Genomic DNA, 22017 nt, shown 5'->3' with positions numbered 1-22017 from the left:
GACTCATTGAAAGATGCATGTTATTAATTACATACACATTTACGTATTAAGCAGTGATCACAAGAACTGGGTTGATTACACACAAATTAGTCAATAGTCGTCTGATACTTAACTAAGCGTCACATTGTTAAGTGAATACGGGTTAAATAGAAAGCTTGGGGTTTCTGGTACGTAAAAATCATAAAACAAAACATGGACTGACGGTAAGTTGTAAAATCCGGGTATTTTATTTAAGGTATTTCACGTCTGTAATTTCTACTTGTTTGTGAACCTCCGGGACGTGACACATGCGTGTTGTTTGTAGGTCACATATGCCCGCTATAAATAAAACAACTTTCACTTTACATGTTCTTTTAAAAACATAGTTTATTTTTTACTTTCTACAAAACAAAACAAGAATCATATCAGAAACATAAGTATATTTATTGTTAAAAAGTCTGACAATTAGACGTGTTTATGAAACGTCCCGGATTGTATATAATCAAGGGAGATAACTCTTACACAACAATTTTTTTTGACCTGGTACACGAAATTCGGCAGTCTGGAAAACTCGTAATCCGGACGGTTTCGACTGGGAACGAAGGTGTTCGGATTATCATGGGTCCACTGTATATGCACATGTTATTGTAAATATGCCCTATTTGTATATATGGTCCACACCACAAATGCCATACCCCAATCGTCAATGCAAACTACTGTCACATCAATGGTCCCATTTGGCATGGTAGCAGTTCACAAAGTGTTCATCCTTCTGTGTGGAGCCATCTTTGCTAGCCAAGGCTTCTGATTATTACGTTACACTCCATAAATTAAACCCTTGGCAGATACAGTTGTCAGTTCTGGCCCTCTAGCAGAGATTTGAAATTACCACCCTTTACGTATGAAATTTTTGACCAATCAAACCGAGCATTGCTGATGTACTTCATCGGTGATGTTTACAAAACAAGTAGAAGCGATTTTGATGAGATATGTGATCAATAACTTCTATCAATTGATCAAACACTGTGAATGTTTTCCCAAAGATTGTACGTCTCTGTATTTAGGTAAAATGCCATGACATAGTCGACAATGTAGCTCTGTACTTAGGTGCCGCAATTTTTGTTTACTGTGAAACTAAGCTTGAATGTAAAACGTGATTTGATTGGATGCCCTGGGATTGATTCCAGGGTGCGATGGTTAAACACGACTATATCTGTCAAGGGTTCGTTTAGTGTAGCGTAATCAGAAGCCTTGGCTAGCGAAGATGGTGTGGAGCACGCCATTGCAAACAAGCAGCCATTTCAGAACTTGCGACAAATGCAGCATATTGAAAAACTGTTCTGGTAATGACATTTGCATGAATTTTCATGAGGAAAACGTAATTATTAACATGTCAGACCAGTCAATGGTTGATTCAAGAGTTAATTTGTGTAATGCACTATGATATATACAGTGGGAGGCTGAGCTCATGGCATGCACCATTAATAAAAAGAAAAATCAAACTAAAAACATTTTTTAGATATATAAATATATCCTAACATCCGACTTATGGGTTTACAATCAGCCTATCCTATTCCCTTTCTTCAGAAAGAGTAGGTGAATCCTAACCCTTGGATAGTAAACATAATACTTATTAACTGCTTTCAAAAATAGCTTTATTTTCATCTAGATAGCAGGTTGTATTCAGTGAAGGACCGGTCCCTGTTGCATTTTAATACCTTTATTTTATTTTTCACAAATAAAGTATTGATAATGAGCAAGGAAGACATACATGTATGTATACGCTTTCCGAAATTTAGTCCATAAACAGAAAGTGAGTTTTTTATCAGTTTATTTTTCAGGAGGTCATGATCAATGATTTTTCAAGAACATAACATGTCAAAGCTCATCAAGGGAGATAATTTGGATTATGCTTGATTATTTCAAAACTTATTCCAACCACTTTAGATAATTATTATGGGCAGGGGATTCCGGATCATGCATACCATAGCACAAAAGATTTAAGCATCCAGGCCACTCATAGGTGCGCATGCTGTGCATGAGGGATTGAAATACAGGAGAAAAGCTATTATTATATAAAACATCAAATTGCATGTAATAAGAAGACATTTTTATTGTTTTTAATAATAATATCTCCATTCCTGAAAGTTACTGATGATTATCCTATGTCATTTTAAGGAATTTTATTTACAAGCTTTTAAAAGGCTGTGGTTGTTTTAAAGTTGTGATGAACAATGAAGAATTACGATTTTAAACCTCACTTGAATGGGCATATTATGATTAAGTTTAATTCTTAGATTGATTAATCTGTGTTGTCGGTCATGTTTCTTGATAAACCACATCGGGATTCCCTATATGTTAGATTCCTGTGAATTACTCTCCAAGGTTTTTTTTTCATTTCTAAGTTTTTTAAATTCTGCTAAATTTACTGCTTTTTTTTCTTCCCGTGTAATAACTGATCTGTATCCTCATTAGAGATCTGACAACTTTCATTAGAAGAAACTGGTCTCGGAAATTTAATTTGTTCCCGATGAATAGGCCTACCTATGTGTTGCGGGGACATGTTGAATCGCAAGTCATATACTTTGTGAAAGCATTTCACAATCAACTGATTTAAAACATGTAACCTCTTTAGTGCTATGGGAATTTCTGTTGCAAAAACAAGCTAACCTTTGGTTTCGCCTCATAATCTCTTCAACCAAATCAACCAGCACGGCCATTTTTGTGTGGCCTATTTCTCAGAAATGACGAACTTATGGGAAGTATTCTACTTTCAGTTTAAGTATTGAATGTAAAAACAATTGGAGATTTCACTTAGCGGCTTCCAATTAGAAAATCCAAGGCTCAAAACAGTAACTGACAGCCAAGGGTAATTTTCATCAACCCAAAAGTTTGAGGTGACTTTCCAATGTTGCATTAACTAGAGCGTATACAAGTTACTTCCCCTCACACAAACCAGGAAGAAAGCGTAATAATTTGCACAGAAAATAGCTTGGAATACTCAGGGATAAAACAGGTCATTGTGTACAATTTACGCTGATTTTCAATAATTTATTTAAATTCAACAAATGTATACAAACATATAAAAGCTTGAATCATATTACTTAAACACAAACAAATACTCCGCGGAAGGAGACAAGATTGTCTAGTGTGTTGTCAGCGTTTTTTGGGAAAAATTATTTCTGGTCCCATCCTGAATTCATCGGGATTTACCACTGAAATAAGCAACCTTTTGATTTACCAGAGAGTTCTGAATGAATTTGTTCTAGCGAAATTTGGCGATGACCGCTTAACGTTGCTGTTTCACAGCACCTAAAAATCTAGTTATTCAAGTTAATGTATCTAAACTTTATATATTTTACATCAATTGCAGAAGAAGTTATAACAACATATATCAATCACACTTGTTGGCTCAGATGGAAGCATGCGAGGAGTCTTGTTGTGAGAGAAAACCAGAGTACCAGGAGAAAACCATTATGGTCAGGCAGGTGACCCCATATCTTTTCATGTCAAATTGAGAAATCAAACCCTACACCTATATATATATAGCTATAGCTAGTGTTGGGAATCGGATGTTATTTCCTAATCGATTAATCGGCATAATCGGAGAGCCCCTTCCGATCGATTATAATCGGATAGTATGTAAATCAGAGTTATTTATTAAATGTATTATGAATATTTGAAAAAATGTATTGTGAATTCATGATTAAAAGTTTAAAACAATATTAACAAGTTTCCAATGAACATACCAGATTAATAGAAATAAAAGCAGTTATACGAGACGTTGTTGTTATTATTTCCCATCCACAATCTGTATAATACTCTCATTAATTGGTACAGAAATCCAGTATTTGAAACATGTCAACGTAATCCAAAACTAAAGCCATTGTTCAAAGTTGTAACGTAACAGACCAGTCAGTATGTAACTTTTGGTTTCGTTTACTTTAGCATGAATATCACCGGCAAACGTTGAAATTCAAATTGAAACTGAAACAAGTCACTTGATACGCCATCATACGAGAGAACAAAAAATACGTCAACTTATCTTTATTAACATATCAGCGAAGGCGACAAACATTCCGCCTCATGTGTCACCGTCTCAAGTGCCTCCATTTTGTTCAAGCGTATGAGTTAAACAGACACTTTATAACTGTATTTAATTTGAGTGCGTGAAGCGTTTTCGTGACCGGAACAGTGACTAACACAGAAACCAACACAGGGCACTTATTCCGGAAACGCCGCATTTTTTACCGGAGATATTTCCAATGGAAATTTCACTAATCGATTATGAATTCAACAATAGATTGTCGCTGTATTTTGGTAATTTCGATTAATTTTCGATTATAATCGATAATCGGCCCACCACTAGCTATAGCTAGCTATAGGTTAGAATGAAAGGCAAGTGTGTTACCACTGTCCCACAACAAGCATCTGACCACCCAAGTTATTAAAGTTACAAGGATATCCGCATAATTGAAATGTGTGATTCCTTGGATAGTTCCTGTAATGTACATGTTCAAATAACATTTAACTACAAGCTGTGATGATGCAGTTATTTTTAGTCATAGTCATATTTTTAGTCACCTACAAAAAAAGCATATGCAAATAAGCAGATTCCCCTGTAAACATGTTGATTTTTAAAACCAATATAGATCTATCAAGCATTATTTTTATGAACATACATATAAAATATTTTGGTAGTCAAAACTTGTGTTCTAAAGCATATTCTTGACTAATCTGTATCTTATGTTAGAAACTGGAATAAGATGATAGTCTTGATAGATGATGATAATTTAAGTATTGTAAACTTTATTTTTTTTCGTGTATACAAATGAAAGTAAACATCAAACACCTGATATATAAAGTGATGAATTAAATCAGTAGACAGTTGAATTTCCATTCATTAATTTATATACTGACCGGCAATAACAAATTACATTAGTTGCATCTTATCTGACATTGATTCAATGGTTATTATATAAATGCCATTTCAAACAACAGAAGGGAGATAAATCTTGTCAGATCATGTGCATATGACTAACAATTAACATGACAGTATGTACCATCACGAACATAGCTATAGGGGTAGAAGTTATGTTTTGGTGATAAATTAAACGATGTATATATCTTTTAGTCATCACTGGTGCGTGAGATATGTACCTACATACATGTACAATCACTAATGTAATTCATGAAAAATGTATCAAAGGGAAGATATATAATGCTTTGTACTTTTACCATTTTTTTTTTTTCAAACAATCTTAAAAAGTTTTACAATTGTGAATAAGTTAACTGATGCATTTAAATGTAAATCATTCATATTGTCTCTAAACGGTGCTTTAATGGGAAATTAACAATTTTGGTAAGTTTAAAACATAATTCAGACAGAAGTTACTTTCTATATCAAAAGATTTTAATTCGCCGGAAATATGTCTCTTCAATGCTTACAATCATTGTATTTCTGATTGCTCTTCATTATATATGATTGTTCCATGAACGCCCATTGAATTATGTAGGAGCCTATTCTCTAAATCGCGGAATAAATTAAATTATTTGAATATTATATATTTATTTGCATCAGGAAAATGGACGAAAGTATTACAAAGCTAGAAAAGTAAGGTGTCCTAAACTATATGCAAAGCCATAATAAAATTCTAGTTGTAAATCGTAAATAGGCAACGTTAAGAAGATGCATCGACAGTTGCCTGGTTACACATAAACCTACCTGAATCTTCCTCGTCTATCTTCAGGGCCTTGGAGATATACTCGAACGCCTTCCTGTGATGGTGCTTCTGTGTGGCCAGGGCCGGGGCCGCGGGACCAACGCTCGCTTTGGCAGCCCCCGACATGCCTTCCTCAGCTTCAGATTGGCATTTGTATTTTCCTTTTTGGTTTGGTAGACATGCCGAAGGCAGTATGGCTTTAGATCTCCCAACAAGAATCTCCAAAACGACCCACAACTGATAGGCGATAATTCGAAGGATAGCAAAAATGAATAAAAGTGGAGCTGCTACAATGTAAACGTTTCTGCTATGAAACGTTGGTCGATCTCTTGGCGGTCCTTTACCCCTATCTCCTCTTTTTCTACCCCAAAACCTTCCATTTCCCCGCCGATGCATCGTATGCCGCCATACTTTTATTGACAATCATAGAATTATGGGATATTGGGGAAGCCCTCTGACGTCATCACAGGGATTCCCTTTTCGGTTTATTTGATTGGTTAATGTGTTTCACTACCACAATATACAGAGATAAGAGGTGACGCTCTAGACAAATAAATTGCGGGAAGTGAAGTGTGACAAGCCAGAGGTACAACCGGAGTTAGCGGTGGCGTGTTGAACGGAAGACACCCACTTTTCAATGGCTGGATCGGGCAAACACTTCCCTCTGCTGGGAAACAGAGAAGATCGACAACATTTACAGTCACTTCAAGATTTGTGTAGAACTAAAATACTCAGTTGTTTTACGCTACAGAGAGTTCAACAAGTTGCCAGATTGCCATTACCCGGTGTCATCAAACAGTATTTGTTGACATTCCGCATTCCGATGGACTTTGACCTAGATGGGATTTACATGGATTACAACTTTAACTTTCCTAATCACGTACACCACCAGACACACCAGATTCATCCGGGAAAGTGTATGTTTGATGGGTCAAAAATATTGCTGAGAACACAACACTTGTACGATCCATGTAAAGTTTGCCAATCAACAGGTCATCGAACAATGCATCACGAGAACGAGCGGGAAAAGTGGGTGTGGCTACGTCACGACAATTTAATGAACTGTCACTTCAGCATGTACAACCCCCAGTCACAGATGATGTCATACGTATTCGACTTTCCTATCATCAATTTGGAAGATTTTGCCGTCCGAATGTATGTTTTCAATAAAAGGATTCCGGAACATTTAGTTTGGGAAGTATTGTTAAAGTTAACTGACGTTTTAAGTTACCTAGAACAAAACGATATTTACCCGTGGGAACTGTGTCATCCCCAGCACGTTGTGATAGGGGAGAAAGGAAATGTAAAGCTGGAACACATGCTACTGTATCTACCTTTAAAAAGTGGGGCACATTTCAACACCGACTCGCCTAATGCCTTATCAGCGTACACGTCGCCAGAGCAATTGAGGGGAGGTCAACTCAAGGGACCCCAGACGTTAATATGGGGGTTGGGTTGCATCCTGCGTGAGCTCACTGCACACATTCCGTCTGCTTTGTTGTCCAAGTTGGAAACGCATTACAAAAATTTCCCGCCAATTATCACTGCTTCTAGCATCACAGGTGGCTGTTCAAACAGTCATAACATCAGCAAGTCTAGCTCGGGAGATCGATATTCGATCGCCTTACAAAACACAATCGCTGACTGTCTCTTACCCATCTCCAGAAAATCACCAACACTGAAAAAGCTGAGAAACCGCGCCAAAGTTTCTCTTAAGAAATGTTCGAAACCTGTTTCGACTGCTGATGGTGCCAAATCTTTCTTGGATCTACTAAGAGAATGTGATGAACTGTGACCTCTTACCGCGGAACCAGTGAACCATGGACCAGATTGAACTGATCCGACCGGTACACAAGAAGGTATTATATCATCAAAGGGAGGAATTACGACGAACAGTGATATGGTTTATATCAGATCTACAGAATAAGTATCATTGCCAGTTTACACAACCAATGCATAGCTTGGTCTGCATTTCCCCGTAATTAACAGACAGCCAGCTGGCTTTATCTTTCTTTAGTAATGTACAAAAGCTGGTATTTTTATATTTAGCATTGATTCAGTGATCGAATTAACGTTATTTTTGCCAAAATGTCTTACCTTACTAACTTGAGATGATTCTAAAAATATAAGCACCTGAAATGTGTACTGAATCCCAAAGCCATCGGCGTATATGGCCGGTGGAAACTTGCGTCCTGCATGACAAGTCTATCATTTAATGACAAGGATGCAAATTGCACAAATGCCAAAAGCCTATTTCAGTAAATCATAAAATGCATGATGTTATTTTTATGAATTTGTTTTATAAGCTTTAGATACATAAAGAATGTACATATTTTCCATAAGAACACGGTTGACAATACTTTTATTACTACTGTCTTGGAAAAACCGTTTTGGCCTAAACTTTTTTTGTATTATATATACATGTACAATGAATTGTACCACGTATTCATATGTATTTCCGTAAATCAAAGAAAGTCATGTGTTTTATATTTTTATGAATTTAAAATTGTGAATATATATATTTTTAATTCAATGTGCGTCGCAAATCTGTTGAGCGTAGCAATGTTTTAACCTATATCTAAGGCCTGTGGCACTCTTATCTTTTGACCTTTACGAATTGTGGAAGTTACATGATCTAGACATTTTGTTGTACTTCGGAGATATTTTATTTTGAAGTACCTGTAGCTAGTCTTTAGAAATCGACAAAGTATAGAAATGAATACCGCGTAATGGTGCTGGAGAGGACTGCAGGGACTTCAGATTTTTTTCTAAGTTGAATGTCGCATTGAATTACATGTAATGGCGTGCATATGGATCATAATACAAACTTGTGTAATAGCATAGCAAATTTTTTATAAATGGTATGGGTGTAGGGAGATGGTTTAATGAATACAAAGCTGGTGTTGTAAGTGATACAAGGGTTATAGAGGACGTGTGGGTGAGTTGCCATTTTATTCATTTTACGTATATACAAGTGTAGTCTATCCGGATGTGTGTTTATATATCTAGTGACGGGGCTAACCAGATGTGGCATTGTTCCGTCACGTAGAGTTTATCACACTACAAGCCAGATGTTGGACTGTGTCCGAACCTTTTCAAAATAAAAATGGCAGATCGTGGTCTTTAGCGCCAATTTTCACTTAACTATGACCGTAGCCATGGGAACGACATTTCAAATAAACACATCCGTACGTTGCACAAAGGCAGAATATATCTGATAAAACTACAATATCTCTTCGCCCTATCCGAGGTATTATAGTCCACGTGCGCCTGGTTCGGCACGTCGGATTCCTGGCCTGGCCTGCTAGTTATCATGTTAATGTCAAGATTAATCTTCCTATAGAACACAATGGAATACCATCTAGTCATATTGGAGAAGGGTTGTCAAATTCGTTTGTTCTCATTCCAAATAACATGTCATTTTGGCATAACTACGTGTGTATGCGAGCTGCAAGGTCGCGTTAGGGTTCACGATAGCGGCCACACTGCTGGCAATTTCATACATTATTAGCAGATATTCTCGGTTTTAAATATCATTCGACAATCTCCCACGGACACTCGACCTTTCATCTGTTTCCGCTGATATTTTGATCCACGACTGAACATTACGCTGCACGTTCACGACCGCGCCTTATTCTGCAACGCGACAACGAGAATTTAATTATCACTTATGTGAACATGAGAAAACATCCAGCTGATTCGTGATTATCGCGGAATGAACTTTTCGATAGGAGTTCTGATCGATAGTCACGCCTTCTTGTTAGCCAGTTATATATTCATAAAATCATTATCAAAAACTTGTATGAATTCCATTCGTAAATATTTCCAATTATTTTACTAAGTTATCCGTCGTTATAAAGGTAACATATACATGCTGGATTCAAATACGACTACGGTGCAATGTATGTGTCAGGTTGTCCGAAAGTACACGTTCCCTTAATTTACCATTCTTGCACTCCTATACAATAAAACATTCATATGACGGCCAGCGTGTGTCTGTTATATTACAAATAACCACTGACGCTCTGTAAGGCATCAGCGCGCGGCGCTTTACGTTTGAAGTAAGCGCCTAAATCCACGTGTTGCCACGACATTATGCATAAAACATGCCACCAGGGACGCGGTATTTCATTCCACCTGGTTCGGTTCAGAGGTTAATTACTATTCGAATTATATGTACCATTGAATGATAAACATGATACTACTCGGAACGTGTATGCTATATTATAAAATGATGACCGGGGTTATGATAATTATAATAAAGTCAAGTCTGTACAGATCGGATATAATTTCTTTGACGTACCGATAGCGACTTGAACCATTTCCTTGACGTACCTGTATGTCTGAGCAGACGCGATTGTGTAACTGTGTGTCTCTGACCGGACATGATTTCAGTGACGTACCTGTATGTCTCTGATCAGACATGATCACATTGACGTACATGTGTGTCTCTGACCGGACATGATTTCAGTGACGTACCTGTATGTCTCTGATCAGACATGATCATATTGACGTACCTGTGTGTCTCTGATCAGACATGATCACATTGACGTACCTGTATGTCTCTCACCAGACATGATCACAGTGACGTATCTATGTCTCTGATCAGACATGATCACATTGACGTACCTGTATGTCTCTGATCAGACATGATCACATTGACGTACCTGTATGTCTCTGATCAGACATGATCACATTGACGTACCTGTATGTCTCTGACCAGACATGATCACATTGACGTACCTGTATGTCTCTGACCAGACATAATTACAATGACGTACGTAAACATGTCAGACCTGAATGAATACATTAATCTGATGTGCCATTCTAGACTTGTATATGTATATAAGCACGTTCTCATTTTTCTCAATCCGGGTATTCCACCTCTGATCGAATCCTCAACTGATTTCACAGACTTCCCGCCGTTTTTTTACTAATACATTTTGTATATATATTTTTGTATACATGTTAATGAATATCTTTAATAATATGCATATATTTTATATGTATTCAAATCTATAGATCTAGCAAATTTTTATTACTTTTTTAAACAGATTCTGCTGCGCAGATCAATTCATATATGTGTTCATAATTTAATATTTGCAAGGGGAAAAAAACTGGTGCTGAAATATGTTAAATGTTTGTATTTTACCATTCGGGTGCATAACTACAAGTCTAACATATTCTTGTCGCTTACACTTACCAGGTGATATGGAATGTGATGTTGCTGGTCCATAATAGGATGGTGAACACGTGCAGCCAAAGTTAATTGGTCACAATGTACCACTGGTCATTTCGTATACTATCTGTAAATACATGTTTATGTATAAATTGTCAAATAAAGTGTCAATGACGTAAAATTGTTTCATTTATCTCAGCTTTATTGGTATACACTGTTCCTTACATTGTATTTATCGCGGGGTATGTACACGCACCTGCCATGCCAACGAATTTGACAGTGTATACACTAGTTTATCTGGGAGGTTTATGGTAGCCCAGCTACCCAAAACTCGACTTCTACCATACAAAATTCGGTAGTTGGTGTAAAATTAAATATATACTGCACATGTTTTTGTTATAGATACATGGGATAGCTATAAATAGTCGTCCATACAAACTGTTGTATACAGGAGTGTATATATTGTAACGTCATTGTTTTTCCTGGTTTAATAATACATATTATTGTTTGAATTTTTTTTATTTGTGCATGTATTTTATGTTGTCCACACATTATCTTATTTCCGTATATTTTCATGACATTGTACATTAAATTTTGTTTAGACTAGAAAGCATGAATTTCTATGCACAACACATCACACTGTCTTCCAGTTTCGTGTAAATATGATTATTTTTCTCCCATATACATGTAAATAAGACTCCTTCATTAGTCTATATTTTCCAGAGCTATATTATATTTTCGTTGATTTTCCCGTTTTGTTCTAGAGTCAGGTTTTATTCCAGTCATATATACTTGTTTTTCCTTATTTTGTTTTGTTTCTTTATTTTTTCTTGTTAATTTTGTTTGCATTTGAAATGAAATTTTTTAGTTTAATTTTGTTGCCGTGTTGTTTGTTTGCATGCGTCTGGTACCCTTTATATTGTTAAGTGTGTTGATCGGTAACATGGAATGGTATTCCGTGATTCGACATATTCAAGTGTTGATAGCAAGATGGATACCTCTAGACAACTCGGCAGTATGTGGTACACGTATCCCCTATAACACGACAGTACGTGACGTATTCCCTACAACACCACAGTACGTGACGTATTCCCTATAACACCACAGTACGTGAGGTATTCCCTATAACACCACAGTACGTGACGTATCCCCTATAACACCACAGTACGTGACGTATTCCCTATAACACTACAGTACGTGACGTATTCCCCATACCACGACAGTACGTGAGATATTCCCCATAACACGACAGTACGTGACGTATTCCCCATAACACGACAGTACGCGAGGTATTCCCCATAACACCACAGTACGTGACGTATTCCCCATAACACCACAGTACGTGATGTATTCCCTATAACACCACAGTACGTGACGTATCCCCTATAACACCACAGTACGTGACGTATTCCCTATAACACTACAGTACGTGACGTATTCCCCATACCACGACAGTACGTGAGATGTTCCCCATAACACGACAGTACGTGACGTATTCGCCATAACACGACAGTACGCGAGGTATTCCCCATAACACCACAGTACGTGACGTATTCCCCATAACACCACAGTACGTGACGTATTCCCTATAACACCACAGTACGTGACGTATTCCCTATAACACCACAGTACGTGAGGTATTCCCCATAACACCACAGTACGTGACGTATCCCCATAACACCACAGTACGTGAGGTATTCCCTATAGCACCACAATACGTGACGTATTCCCTATAACCCCACAGTACGTGACGTATCCCCTATAACACCACAGTACGTGACGTATCCCCTATAACACCACAGTACGTGACGTATCCCCTATAACACCACAGTACGTGACGTATTCCCTATAACACCACAGTACGTGACGTATCCCCTATAACACCACAGTACGTGACGTATTCCCTATAACACCACAGTACGTGACGTATTCCCTATAACACCACAGTACGTGACGTATCCCCTATAACACCACAGTACGTGACGTATTCCCTATAACACCACAGTAAGTGAGGTATTCCCTATAACACCACAGTACGTGACGTATTCCCCATAACACCACAGTACGTGAGGTATTCCGTAAAACTGGACAGTACGTGAGATATTCCCCATAACACGACAGTATGTACTTCTATCTGTTCCTCTTCTATGGCGTTACTCTGCTAATGAACTGATAATAGTATCGTATTCTGATACTGGATTTTCAAGTAAAAATTATTTTCGTTTTGTATTTTTGGTCTCGCTAAACTCTCCTCCGTAATTCCCTCGATCGTCACATCATACATGTACACTGACTGACTATATGGGTGGGTGGGATCTTGATCTCCGGATTAACAACGGTGTAAGGATTATACTTACTACGGGCTCATGATATATAGCAACATTTCCCCATTAATACCTGTACATCATAGGTGTCATGTCACCAAATATAAGTCAAAATCCTTTAAAACGTTTCAAATTACTCTGATAATATGAATAAGTCTATCAATAACACTGCAAAGTATTCCCTGTCATGTAACAGCCAATCGTGGATCCGCAATAAGTGTCCGCCATTAGCAAGTAGACACAACACAGAGCCCCCAGACGTGACAACTTAGTACAGAAACAACCCTGATAGCAACGTGAAGTCACAAGCAATGTGATACCACCGACTTGATATAACTATATTCTGAGACAAACATCATTTACGATGTTACACAAAACTCAACCCATAGTCAGACATCACTAGCGATAGCACACAAAACTCAATCCATAGCCAGACATCACTAGCGATGTTACACAAAACTCAATCCATAGTCAGACATCTCTAGCGATGTTACATAAAACTCAATCCATAGCCAGACGTCACTAGCGATGTTACACAAAACTCAATCCATAGTCAGACATCACTAGCGGAGTTACATAAAACTCAATCCATAGCCAGACATCACTAGCGATGGCACACAAAAGTCAATCCATAGTCAGACATCTCTAGCGATGTTACACAAAACTCAATCCATAGCCAGACATCACTAGCGATGTTACAGAAGACTCAATCCATAGTCAGACATCTCTAGCGATGTTACATCAAACTAAATCCATAGCCAGACATCACTAGCGATGTTACACAAAACTCAATCCATAGCCAGGCATCACAAGCGATGTTACATAAAACTCAATCCATAGCCAGGCATCACAAGCGATGTTACATAAAACTCAATCCATAGTCAGACATCACTAGCGATGTTACACAAAACTCAATCCATAGTCAGACATCACTAGCGATGTTACATAAAACTCAATCCATAGTCAGACATCACTAGCGATGTTACACAAAACTCAATCCATAGTCAGACATCACTAGCGATGTAACATAAAACTCAATCCATAGCCAGACATCTCTAGCGATGTTACATAAAACTCAATCCATAGTCAGACATCTCTAGCGATGTTACACAAAACTCAATCCATAGTCAGACATCACTAGCGATGTTACATAAAACTCAATCCATAGCCAGACATCTCTAGCGATGTTACACAAAAGTCAATCCATAGTCAGACATCACTAGCGATGTTACACAAAACTCAATCCATAGTCAGACATCACTAGCGATGTTACACAAGACTCAACCGTAGCTATAAGCATCACTAACAATGTTACAAAAACGCAACCCAGAGACAATCCTTACAATCAAGATGACTTGTAGAATCTTTCCCTATCTTGAGGGTGTGATAGAGAAATATCCACTCCAAGGGAGCTCTGCCTAGGGTAAGACAATCAATAATATCGCCCCAAGGATTGGAGATGTCTCTGTTGAATCCCAAGATAGGGAATTAATAGTTTTCTCTCCTCATGCTATTTTATAAAGATTATGGTTCAGTTATTAAGATATTTGTAACGCAACGCAATGTTGCATGGGGTGGCAGAGAAATCCTGAACAGATAAACCGCGAGAATAAGAGAATCGCCCTGAGGATGTGACAGAGAAATCTCTAATGCGGCCTGGGGATGTGACAGAGAAATCTCTAATCCGGCCTGGGGATGTGACAGAGAAATCTCTAATCCGTCCTGGGGAGGTGACAGAGAAATCTCTAATCCGGCCTGGGGATGTGACAGAGACATCTCTAATCCGGCCTGGGGATGTGACAGAGAAATCTCTAATCCGGCCTGGGGATGTGACAGATAAATCTCTAATACGGCCTGAGGATGTGACAGAGAAATCTCTAATCCGGCCTGGGGATGTGACAGATAAATCTCTAATCCGGCCTGGGGATGTGACAGAGACGTCTCTAATCCGGCCTGAGGATGTGACAGAGACATCTCTAATCCGGCCTGGGGATGTGACAGAGACGTCTCTAATCCGGCCTGGGGATGTGACAGAGAAATCTCTAATACGGCCTGAGGATGTGACAGAGAAATCTCTAATCCGGCCTGGGGATGTGACAGAAAAATTCTCTAATCCGGCCTGGGGATGTGACAGAGACATCTCTAATCCGGCCTGAGGATGTGACAGAGACATCTCTAATCCGGCCTGGGGATGTGACAGAGACGTCTCTAATCCGGCCTGGGGATGTGACAGATAAATCTCTAATACGGCCTGAGGATGTGACAGAGAAGTCTCTAATCCGGCCTGGGGATGTGACAGAGAAATCTCTAATCCGGCCTGGGGATGTGACAGAGAAATCTCTAATCCGGCCTGGGATGTGACAGAGAAATCTCTAATCCGACCTGGGGATGTGACAGAGAAATCTCTGATACGGCCTGGGGATGTGACAGAGAATATCTAATCCGGCCCTGGGGATGTGACAGAGAAATATCTAATCCGGCCTGGGGATGTGACAGAGAAATCTCTAATCCGGCCTGGGGATGTGACAGAGACAATCTCTAATCCGGCCTGGGGATGTGACAGAGAAATCTCTAATCCGGCCTGGGGATGTGACAGAGACATCTCTAATCCGGCCTGGGGATGTGACAGAGACGTCTCTAATCCGGCCTGGGGATGTGACAGAGAAATCTCTAATCCGGCCTGGGGATGTGACAGAGAAATCTCTGATACGGCCTGAGGGATGTAACAGAGAAATATCTAATCCGGCCTGGGGATGTGACAGAGAAATATCTAATCCGGCCTGGGGATGTGACAGAGAAATCTCTAATCCGGCCTGGGGATGTGACAGAGAAATCTCTAATCCGGCCTGGGATGTGACAGAGAAATCTCTAATCCGGCCTGGGGATGTGACAGAGAAATCTCTGATACGGCCTGGGGATGTGACAGAGAAATATCTAATCCGGCCTGGGGATGTGACAGAGAAATATCTAATCCGGCCTGGGGATGTGACAGAGAAATCTCTAATCCGGCCTGGGGATGTGACAGAGACATCTCTAATCCGGCCTGGGGATGTGACAGAGAAATCTCTAATCCGGCCTGGGGATGTGACAGAGACATCTCTAATCCGGCCTGGGGATGTGACAGAGACGTCTCTAATCCGGCCTGGGGATGTGACAGAGAAATCTCCAATCCGGCCTGGGGATGGGTTGGAGATTTTTTTCTGTCACGTCCTCAAGATTATTTTTCTCCCGTCATACTATTTTCGCAGAGTCCAGTTACCGAATGATTTAAAATGTATATTGTGATGCAAGACGATGTTGACATGTTTGAATTGTCGACTTTAACGCCTTTTTATTGTTGCCGTGATATCAAGATATTGTTGCGAGCACGTGCTTTCTGTCATACTCTAGGGCTGACAGGGAAATTACGCCCAAAGGGCTGACAAAGAAATCTGAAACAACTAAAACAGGAGACAAATTTGTGAATGACAGGAGAAAGGTTATTCCAAGGCCGAACCAGAGAATACCGTTGACATGTCAACGAGCGAAGGCAAAATATGTACAAACTATATGTACAGATTTTTTTCATTACATTGTAAGACCATTGAAAGTTCAATGAGGGTAAGTTTAACTGTTTAACCGATGACTCCCACCATGCAAACTTTAGTCAAATTCGGGGTAAGTCACATTCTCAAAATAAGGAACTATATAATACACGTATCTCACAAGGAACTATATAATACACGTATCTCACAAGGAACTATATAATACACGTATCTCACAAGGAACTATATAATACACGTATCTCACAAGGAACTATATAATAAACACGTATCTCACAAGGAACTATATAATACATGTATATCACAAGGAACTATATAATAAACACGTATCTCACAAGGAACTATATAATACACGCATCTCACAAGGAATTATATAATACACGTATCTCACAAGGAACTATATAATACACGTATCTCACAAGGAATTATATAATACTCGTATCTCACAAGGAACTATATAATACACGTATCTCACAAGGAACTATATAATACACGTATCTCACAACGAAATATTATGTCGACCATCAAAGTTTGCAATGGCCTTCATCAACCTACATCTCTCGAAACCTCTTCTTTTCGTCAGTAGTCAGGATCTAAATCAGGAAGTCTTACCTTAGTCCGCAGTATATTATAACAGTACTATACCAATCTAGTCTTACCTTAGTCCGCAGTATATTATAACAGTACTATACTAATCTAGTCTTACCTTAGTCCGCAGTATATTATAACAGTACTATACCAATCTAGTCTTACCTTAGTCCGAAGTATTTATAACAGGACTATACCAATCTAGTCTCGCCTTAGTCCGCAGTATATTATAACAGGACTAAACCAATCTAGTCTTACCTTAGTCCGCAGTATATTATAACAGGACTAAACCAATCTAGTCTTACCTTAGTCCGCCGTATATTATAACAGGACTATACCAATCTAGTCTCGCCTTAGTCCGCAGTATATTATAACAGTACTAAACCAATCTAGTCTTACCTTAGTCCGCCGTATATTATAACAGGACTATACCAATCTAGTCTTACCTTAGTCCGCCGTATATTATAACAGGACTATACCAATCTAGTCTTACCTTAGTCCGCAGTATATTATAACAGGACTAAACCAATCTAGTCTTACCTTAGTCCGCAGTATATTATAACAGGACTATACCAATCTAGTCTTACCTTTATCTACTGTTAAATTGCATCTTATCCAATAACTTTTTAAGCAAATTTGTCAGTCTTTAAGTATCAAAGTTCACAACAGACCAGTGCAGTCATCTGTTCTACCGATCAATCATACAGATATGGGATCATATTTCACATTTTCTTAAAGAAGCTGCCTTACCAAGTACATGTACTTGAGAAATAGTGATACCAAAATGAAAAGGTCAAAAATCAGAATGCTATATTAAATACCGGAACAAGTCCACAATATACACCCAAGACACATACTGAACATGTGATTAATATGTAAGTAGATCAAAATCAAAAGTACACAACAAGGTTTGGTTTGTTTTGGTTTGTTTTTGTTTAACGTCCTTTTAACATCCAGGGTCATTTAAGGACGTGCCAGGTTTTGGAGGTGGAGGAAAGCCGGAGTACTCGGAGAAAAACCACCGGCCTACGGTCAGTACCTGGCAACTGCCCCACGTAGGTTTCGAACTCGCAACCCAGTGGTGGAGGGCTAGTGATAAAGTGTCTGTACACCTTAACCACTCGGCCACCGCGGCCCCACAACAAGGGACATAGAGGAACCTATATACAAAATGTATGTCTGGACATGTCGCTAGGGTATCAGACTCCATACTGGACATGTCACTAAGGTATCAGACTCCATACTGGACATGTCTCTAAGGTATCAGACTCCATACTGGACATGTGGCTAAGGTATCAGGCTCCATACTGGACATGTCGCTAGGGTATCAGTCTCCATACTGGACATGTTGCTAAGGTTTCATTAAAGTCTCTTGATCAATTCTTGAGAAATATCATTTAAGAAGTGTTACCAAGAGGTTTACTGATGGACAGGATATGGATGAAAGCCCTGTCCCACCTTCTGATTATAGTAGACTAAAAATGTGAACATTCCCTACAAGTAAAAAAAAATTCTCAATGAAATACTTGATGTGGCTAAGGTATCAGACTCCATACTGGACATGTCTCTAAGGTATCAGTCTCCATACTGGACATGTCTCTAGGGTATCAGACTCCATACTGGACATGTCTCTAGGGTATCAGACTCCATACTGAACATGTCGCTAGGGTATCAGGCTCCATACTGAACAAGTCGCTAGGGTATCAGACTCCATACTGGACATGTGGCTAAGGTATCAGGCTCCATACTGAACATGTCGCTAGGGTATCAGACTCCATACTGGACATGTGGCTAAGGTATCAGGCTCCATACTGGACATGTCGCTAGGGTATCAGACTCCATACTGGACATGTCGCTAGGGTATCAGACTCCATACTGGACATGTCGCTAGGGTATCAGACTCCATACTGGACATGTCTCTAAGGTATCAGGCTCCATACTGGACATGTCGCTAGGGTATCAGACTCCATACTGGACATGTCGCTAGGGTATCAGGCTCCATACTGGACATGTCTCTAGGGTATCAGGCTCCATACTGGACATGTCTCTAAGGTATCAGGCTCCATACTGGACATGTCTCTAAGGTATCAGACTCCATACTGGACATGTCGCTAGGGTATCAGGCTCCATACTGGACATGTCTCTAAGATATCAGACTCCATACTGGACATGTCGCTAGGGTATCAGACTCCATACTGGACATGTCTCTAAGGTATCAGACTCCATACTGAACATGTCGCTAGGGTATCAGACTCCATACTGGACATGTCTCTAAGGTATCAGACTCCATACTGAACATGTCTCTAGGGTATCAGACTCCATACTGGACATGCGGCTAAGGTATCAGACTCCATACTGGACATGTGGCTAAGGTATCAGGCTCCATACTGGACATGTCTCTAAGGTATCAGACTCCATACTGGACATGTTGCTAAGGTATCAGACTCCATACTGGACATGTCGCTAGGGTATCAGACTCCATACTGGACATGTCTCTAAGGTATCAGACTCCATACTGGACATGTCGCTAGGGTATCAGTTTTCATACTGGACATGTCGCTAGGGTATCAGTCTCCATACTGGACATGTCGCTAAGGTATCAGACTCCATACTGGACATGTCTCTAAGGTATCAGACTCCATACTGGACATGTCGCTAGGGTATCAGTCTCCATACTGGACATGTTGCTAAGGTATCAGGCTCCATACTGGACATGTTGCTAAGGTTTCATTAAAGTCTCTTGATCAATTCTTGAGCAATATCATTTAAGAAGTGTTACCAAGAGGTTTACTGATGGACAGGATATGGATGAAAGCCCTGTCCCACCTTCTGATTATAGTAGACTAAAAATGTGAACATTCCCTACAAGTAAAATAAAATTCTCAATGAAATTTCAAAACAAGGACTTTTATTCATTGGGATTGCTTAAGTTTTCTGTATAACAGTATCAACAAACACCAGGCTTATATTTCATAGAAGTACTACCTTTATTCCAGTTTTTGTACAAAAAATAAATAGGCTTGATAATATTAAAGTATTTAAAATGATATTATTTTAAAAGACAATAATAATGAAAAGTTGCAAAGCTACCAGGCTGCAATGAGTATGTGAAATTACAAAATAAACATTTAATTAAATTATCTTCTAATATTTAACAAAGTAAACAAAAAAATCTGCATGATTACCAACATAACTCAAGGATAGAGAAATGTTTAGACTAGAAATTATAAAGTAGGACAAAATGACAGATGGCCACAGAAGGACACATATCACTTTACACTATTGTGTACCACTAGACTGGCTGAGGGATAACATACTGGCCCTTACAGTGGTACATCTACAATGTTGTTCTACCACAAAATATTCCTCATAGAACTGATGTTACTAGTTGACATCAGGAAATACATTTTCACTCTGTTTATTTACTGGACTAAATATCCAATAACTTTTAGATCAATACAACCCAAGGTACTTCTTTCAGAATTGTATCCCTAATCTTGTGCATATGTACATAATACAACACTAAAACACAACATTGACAACGGTGTGATACATAAAAATCAGTTCCCATCCCCACTCCCTTCGATATACTATATCCTTCACATTGGTAACCAGAGGGATCTTGGCGCCCACCATTGAATGATCTTTATAGGTTCCATGTCAGATTGATCTTTTCTCTACTTTTCCCTTCCTCTAAGTCTTACTAATCTGTGTAAATTCAGAAACAGCCCTCTAGTACTTTGCAAACAATTTAAGATTTAGCGATAATGGCTGTCTGTTGTTTTCGGATTGGTCCGAAAATGCAACACCAGGGACCAAGGGGAGCCTACATATGAAATTCGAGAAAGATCCCTTCAGTACCTTCTGTAAAATAGCGATAACAAACTTCAATTGTCAAAATACAAGATGGCTGCCTGTCGGGCAGGTTGTTTTCTGACTGGTCTCAAAATCCAATATGCATAACTAGGCACAGAGGGCAACCTACAAATGAAATTTCAGAAAGATCCCTTCAGCAATTTCTGATAAATAGCGACAACAAACTTGAATTGTCAAAATCCAAGATGGCTGCCTGTCGGCCATGTTGTTTTCCTATTGGTCCCAAGATGCAATATGCAGAACTACAGACCAAGGGCAACTTACAAAAACGTTTGAGAAAGATCCCTTCAGTACTTTCTCAGAAATAGCGATAACAAACTTCAATTGTCAAAATCCAAGATGGCTGCCAGTCGGCCATGTTGTTTTCCGATTGGTCTCAAAATGTAATATGCATAACTAGGCACCAAGGGGAACCTATATATGAAATTTGAGAAAGATCCCTTCAGTACTTTCTGAGAAATAGCGATAACAAACTTCAATTGTCAAAATCCAGATGGCTGCCTGTCGGCCATGTTGTTTTCCGATAGGTCTCAAAATGCAATATGCATAACTAGGCACCAAGGGGAACCTACATATGAAATTTGAGAAAGATCCCTTCAGCACTTTCTCAGAAATAGCGATAACAAACTTCAATTATCAAAATCCAAGATGGCTGCCTGTCGGCCATGTTGTTTTCCGATTGGTCTCAAAATGCAATATGCATAACTAGGCACCAAGGGGAGCCTACATATGAAATTTGAGAAAGATCCCTTCAGTACTTTCTCAGAAATAGCGATAACAAACTTGAATTGTCAAAATCCAAGATG

At 39.0% G+C, this 22017-nt stretch overlaps 2 protein-coding genes across 3 annotated transcripts in view; one reads left to right on the top strand and one right to left on the bottom strand.

Annotated features, from left to right (window-relative positions):
* Positions 1–6142, bottom strand: part of LOC117324195 (spastin-like) — a 45366-nt gene extending 39224 nt beyond the window's left edge. Inside the window, exon 1 of one of the 2 annotated variants that reach the window (XM_033879936.1) lies at positions 5705–6142. In XM_033879936.1, the coding sequence (XP_033735827.1) occupies positions 5705–6098 (394 nt within the window). In that variant the 5' untranslated portion in view covers positions 6099–6142. The remainder of the gene's footprint in view (positions 1–5704) is intronic. The other variant, XM_033879935.1, reaches the window with a different exon arrangement.
* An 8712-nt stretch (positions 6143–14854) lies between these two features.
* LOC117322757 lies at positions 14855–16490 on the top strand. Its single transcript, XM_033877695.1, has 2 exons — positions 14855–15355; positions 15735–16490. Exons 1-2 carry the CDS (start codon positions 14855–14857, stop codon positions 16488–16490), a joined length of 1257 nt encoding a protein of 418 aa, XP_033733586.1.
* Positions 16491–22017: the final 5527 nt, after the last annotated feature.

The sequence above is a fragment of the Pecten maximus genome, chromosome 3 (assembly GCF_902652985.1).
Source record: "Pecten maximus chromosome 3, xPecMax1.1, whole genome shotgun sequence".
NCBI lineage: Eukaryota > Metazoa > Mollusca > Bivalvia > Pectinida > Pectinidae > Pecten > Pecten maximus.
Note: the sequence above shows the minus strand (reverse complement) of the source record. Positions and strands in the feature narration are given on the sequence as shown.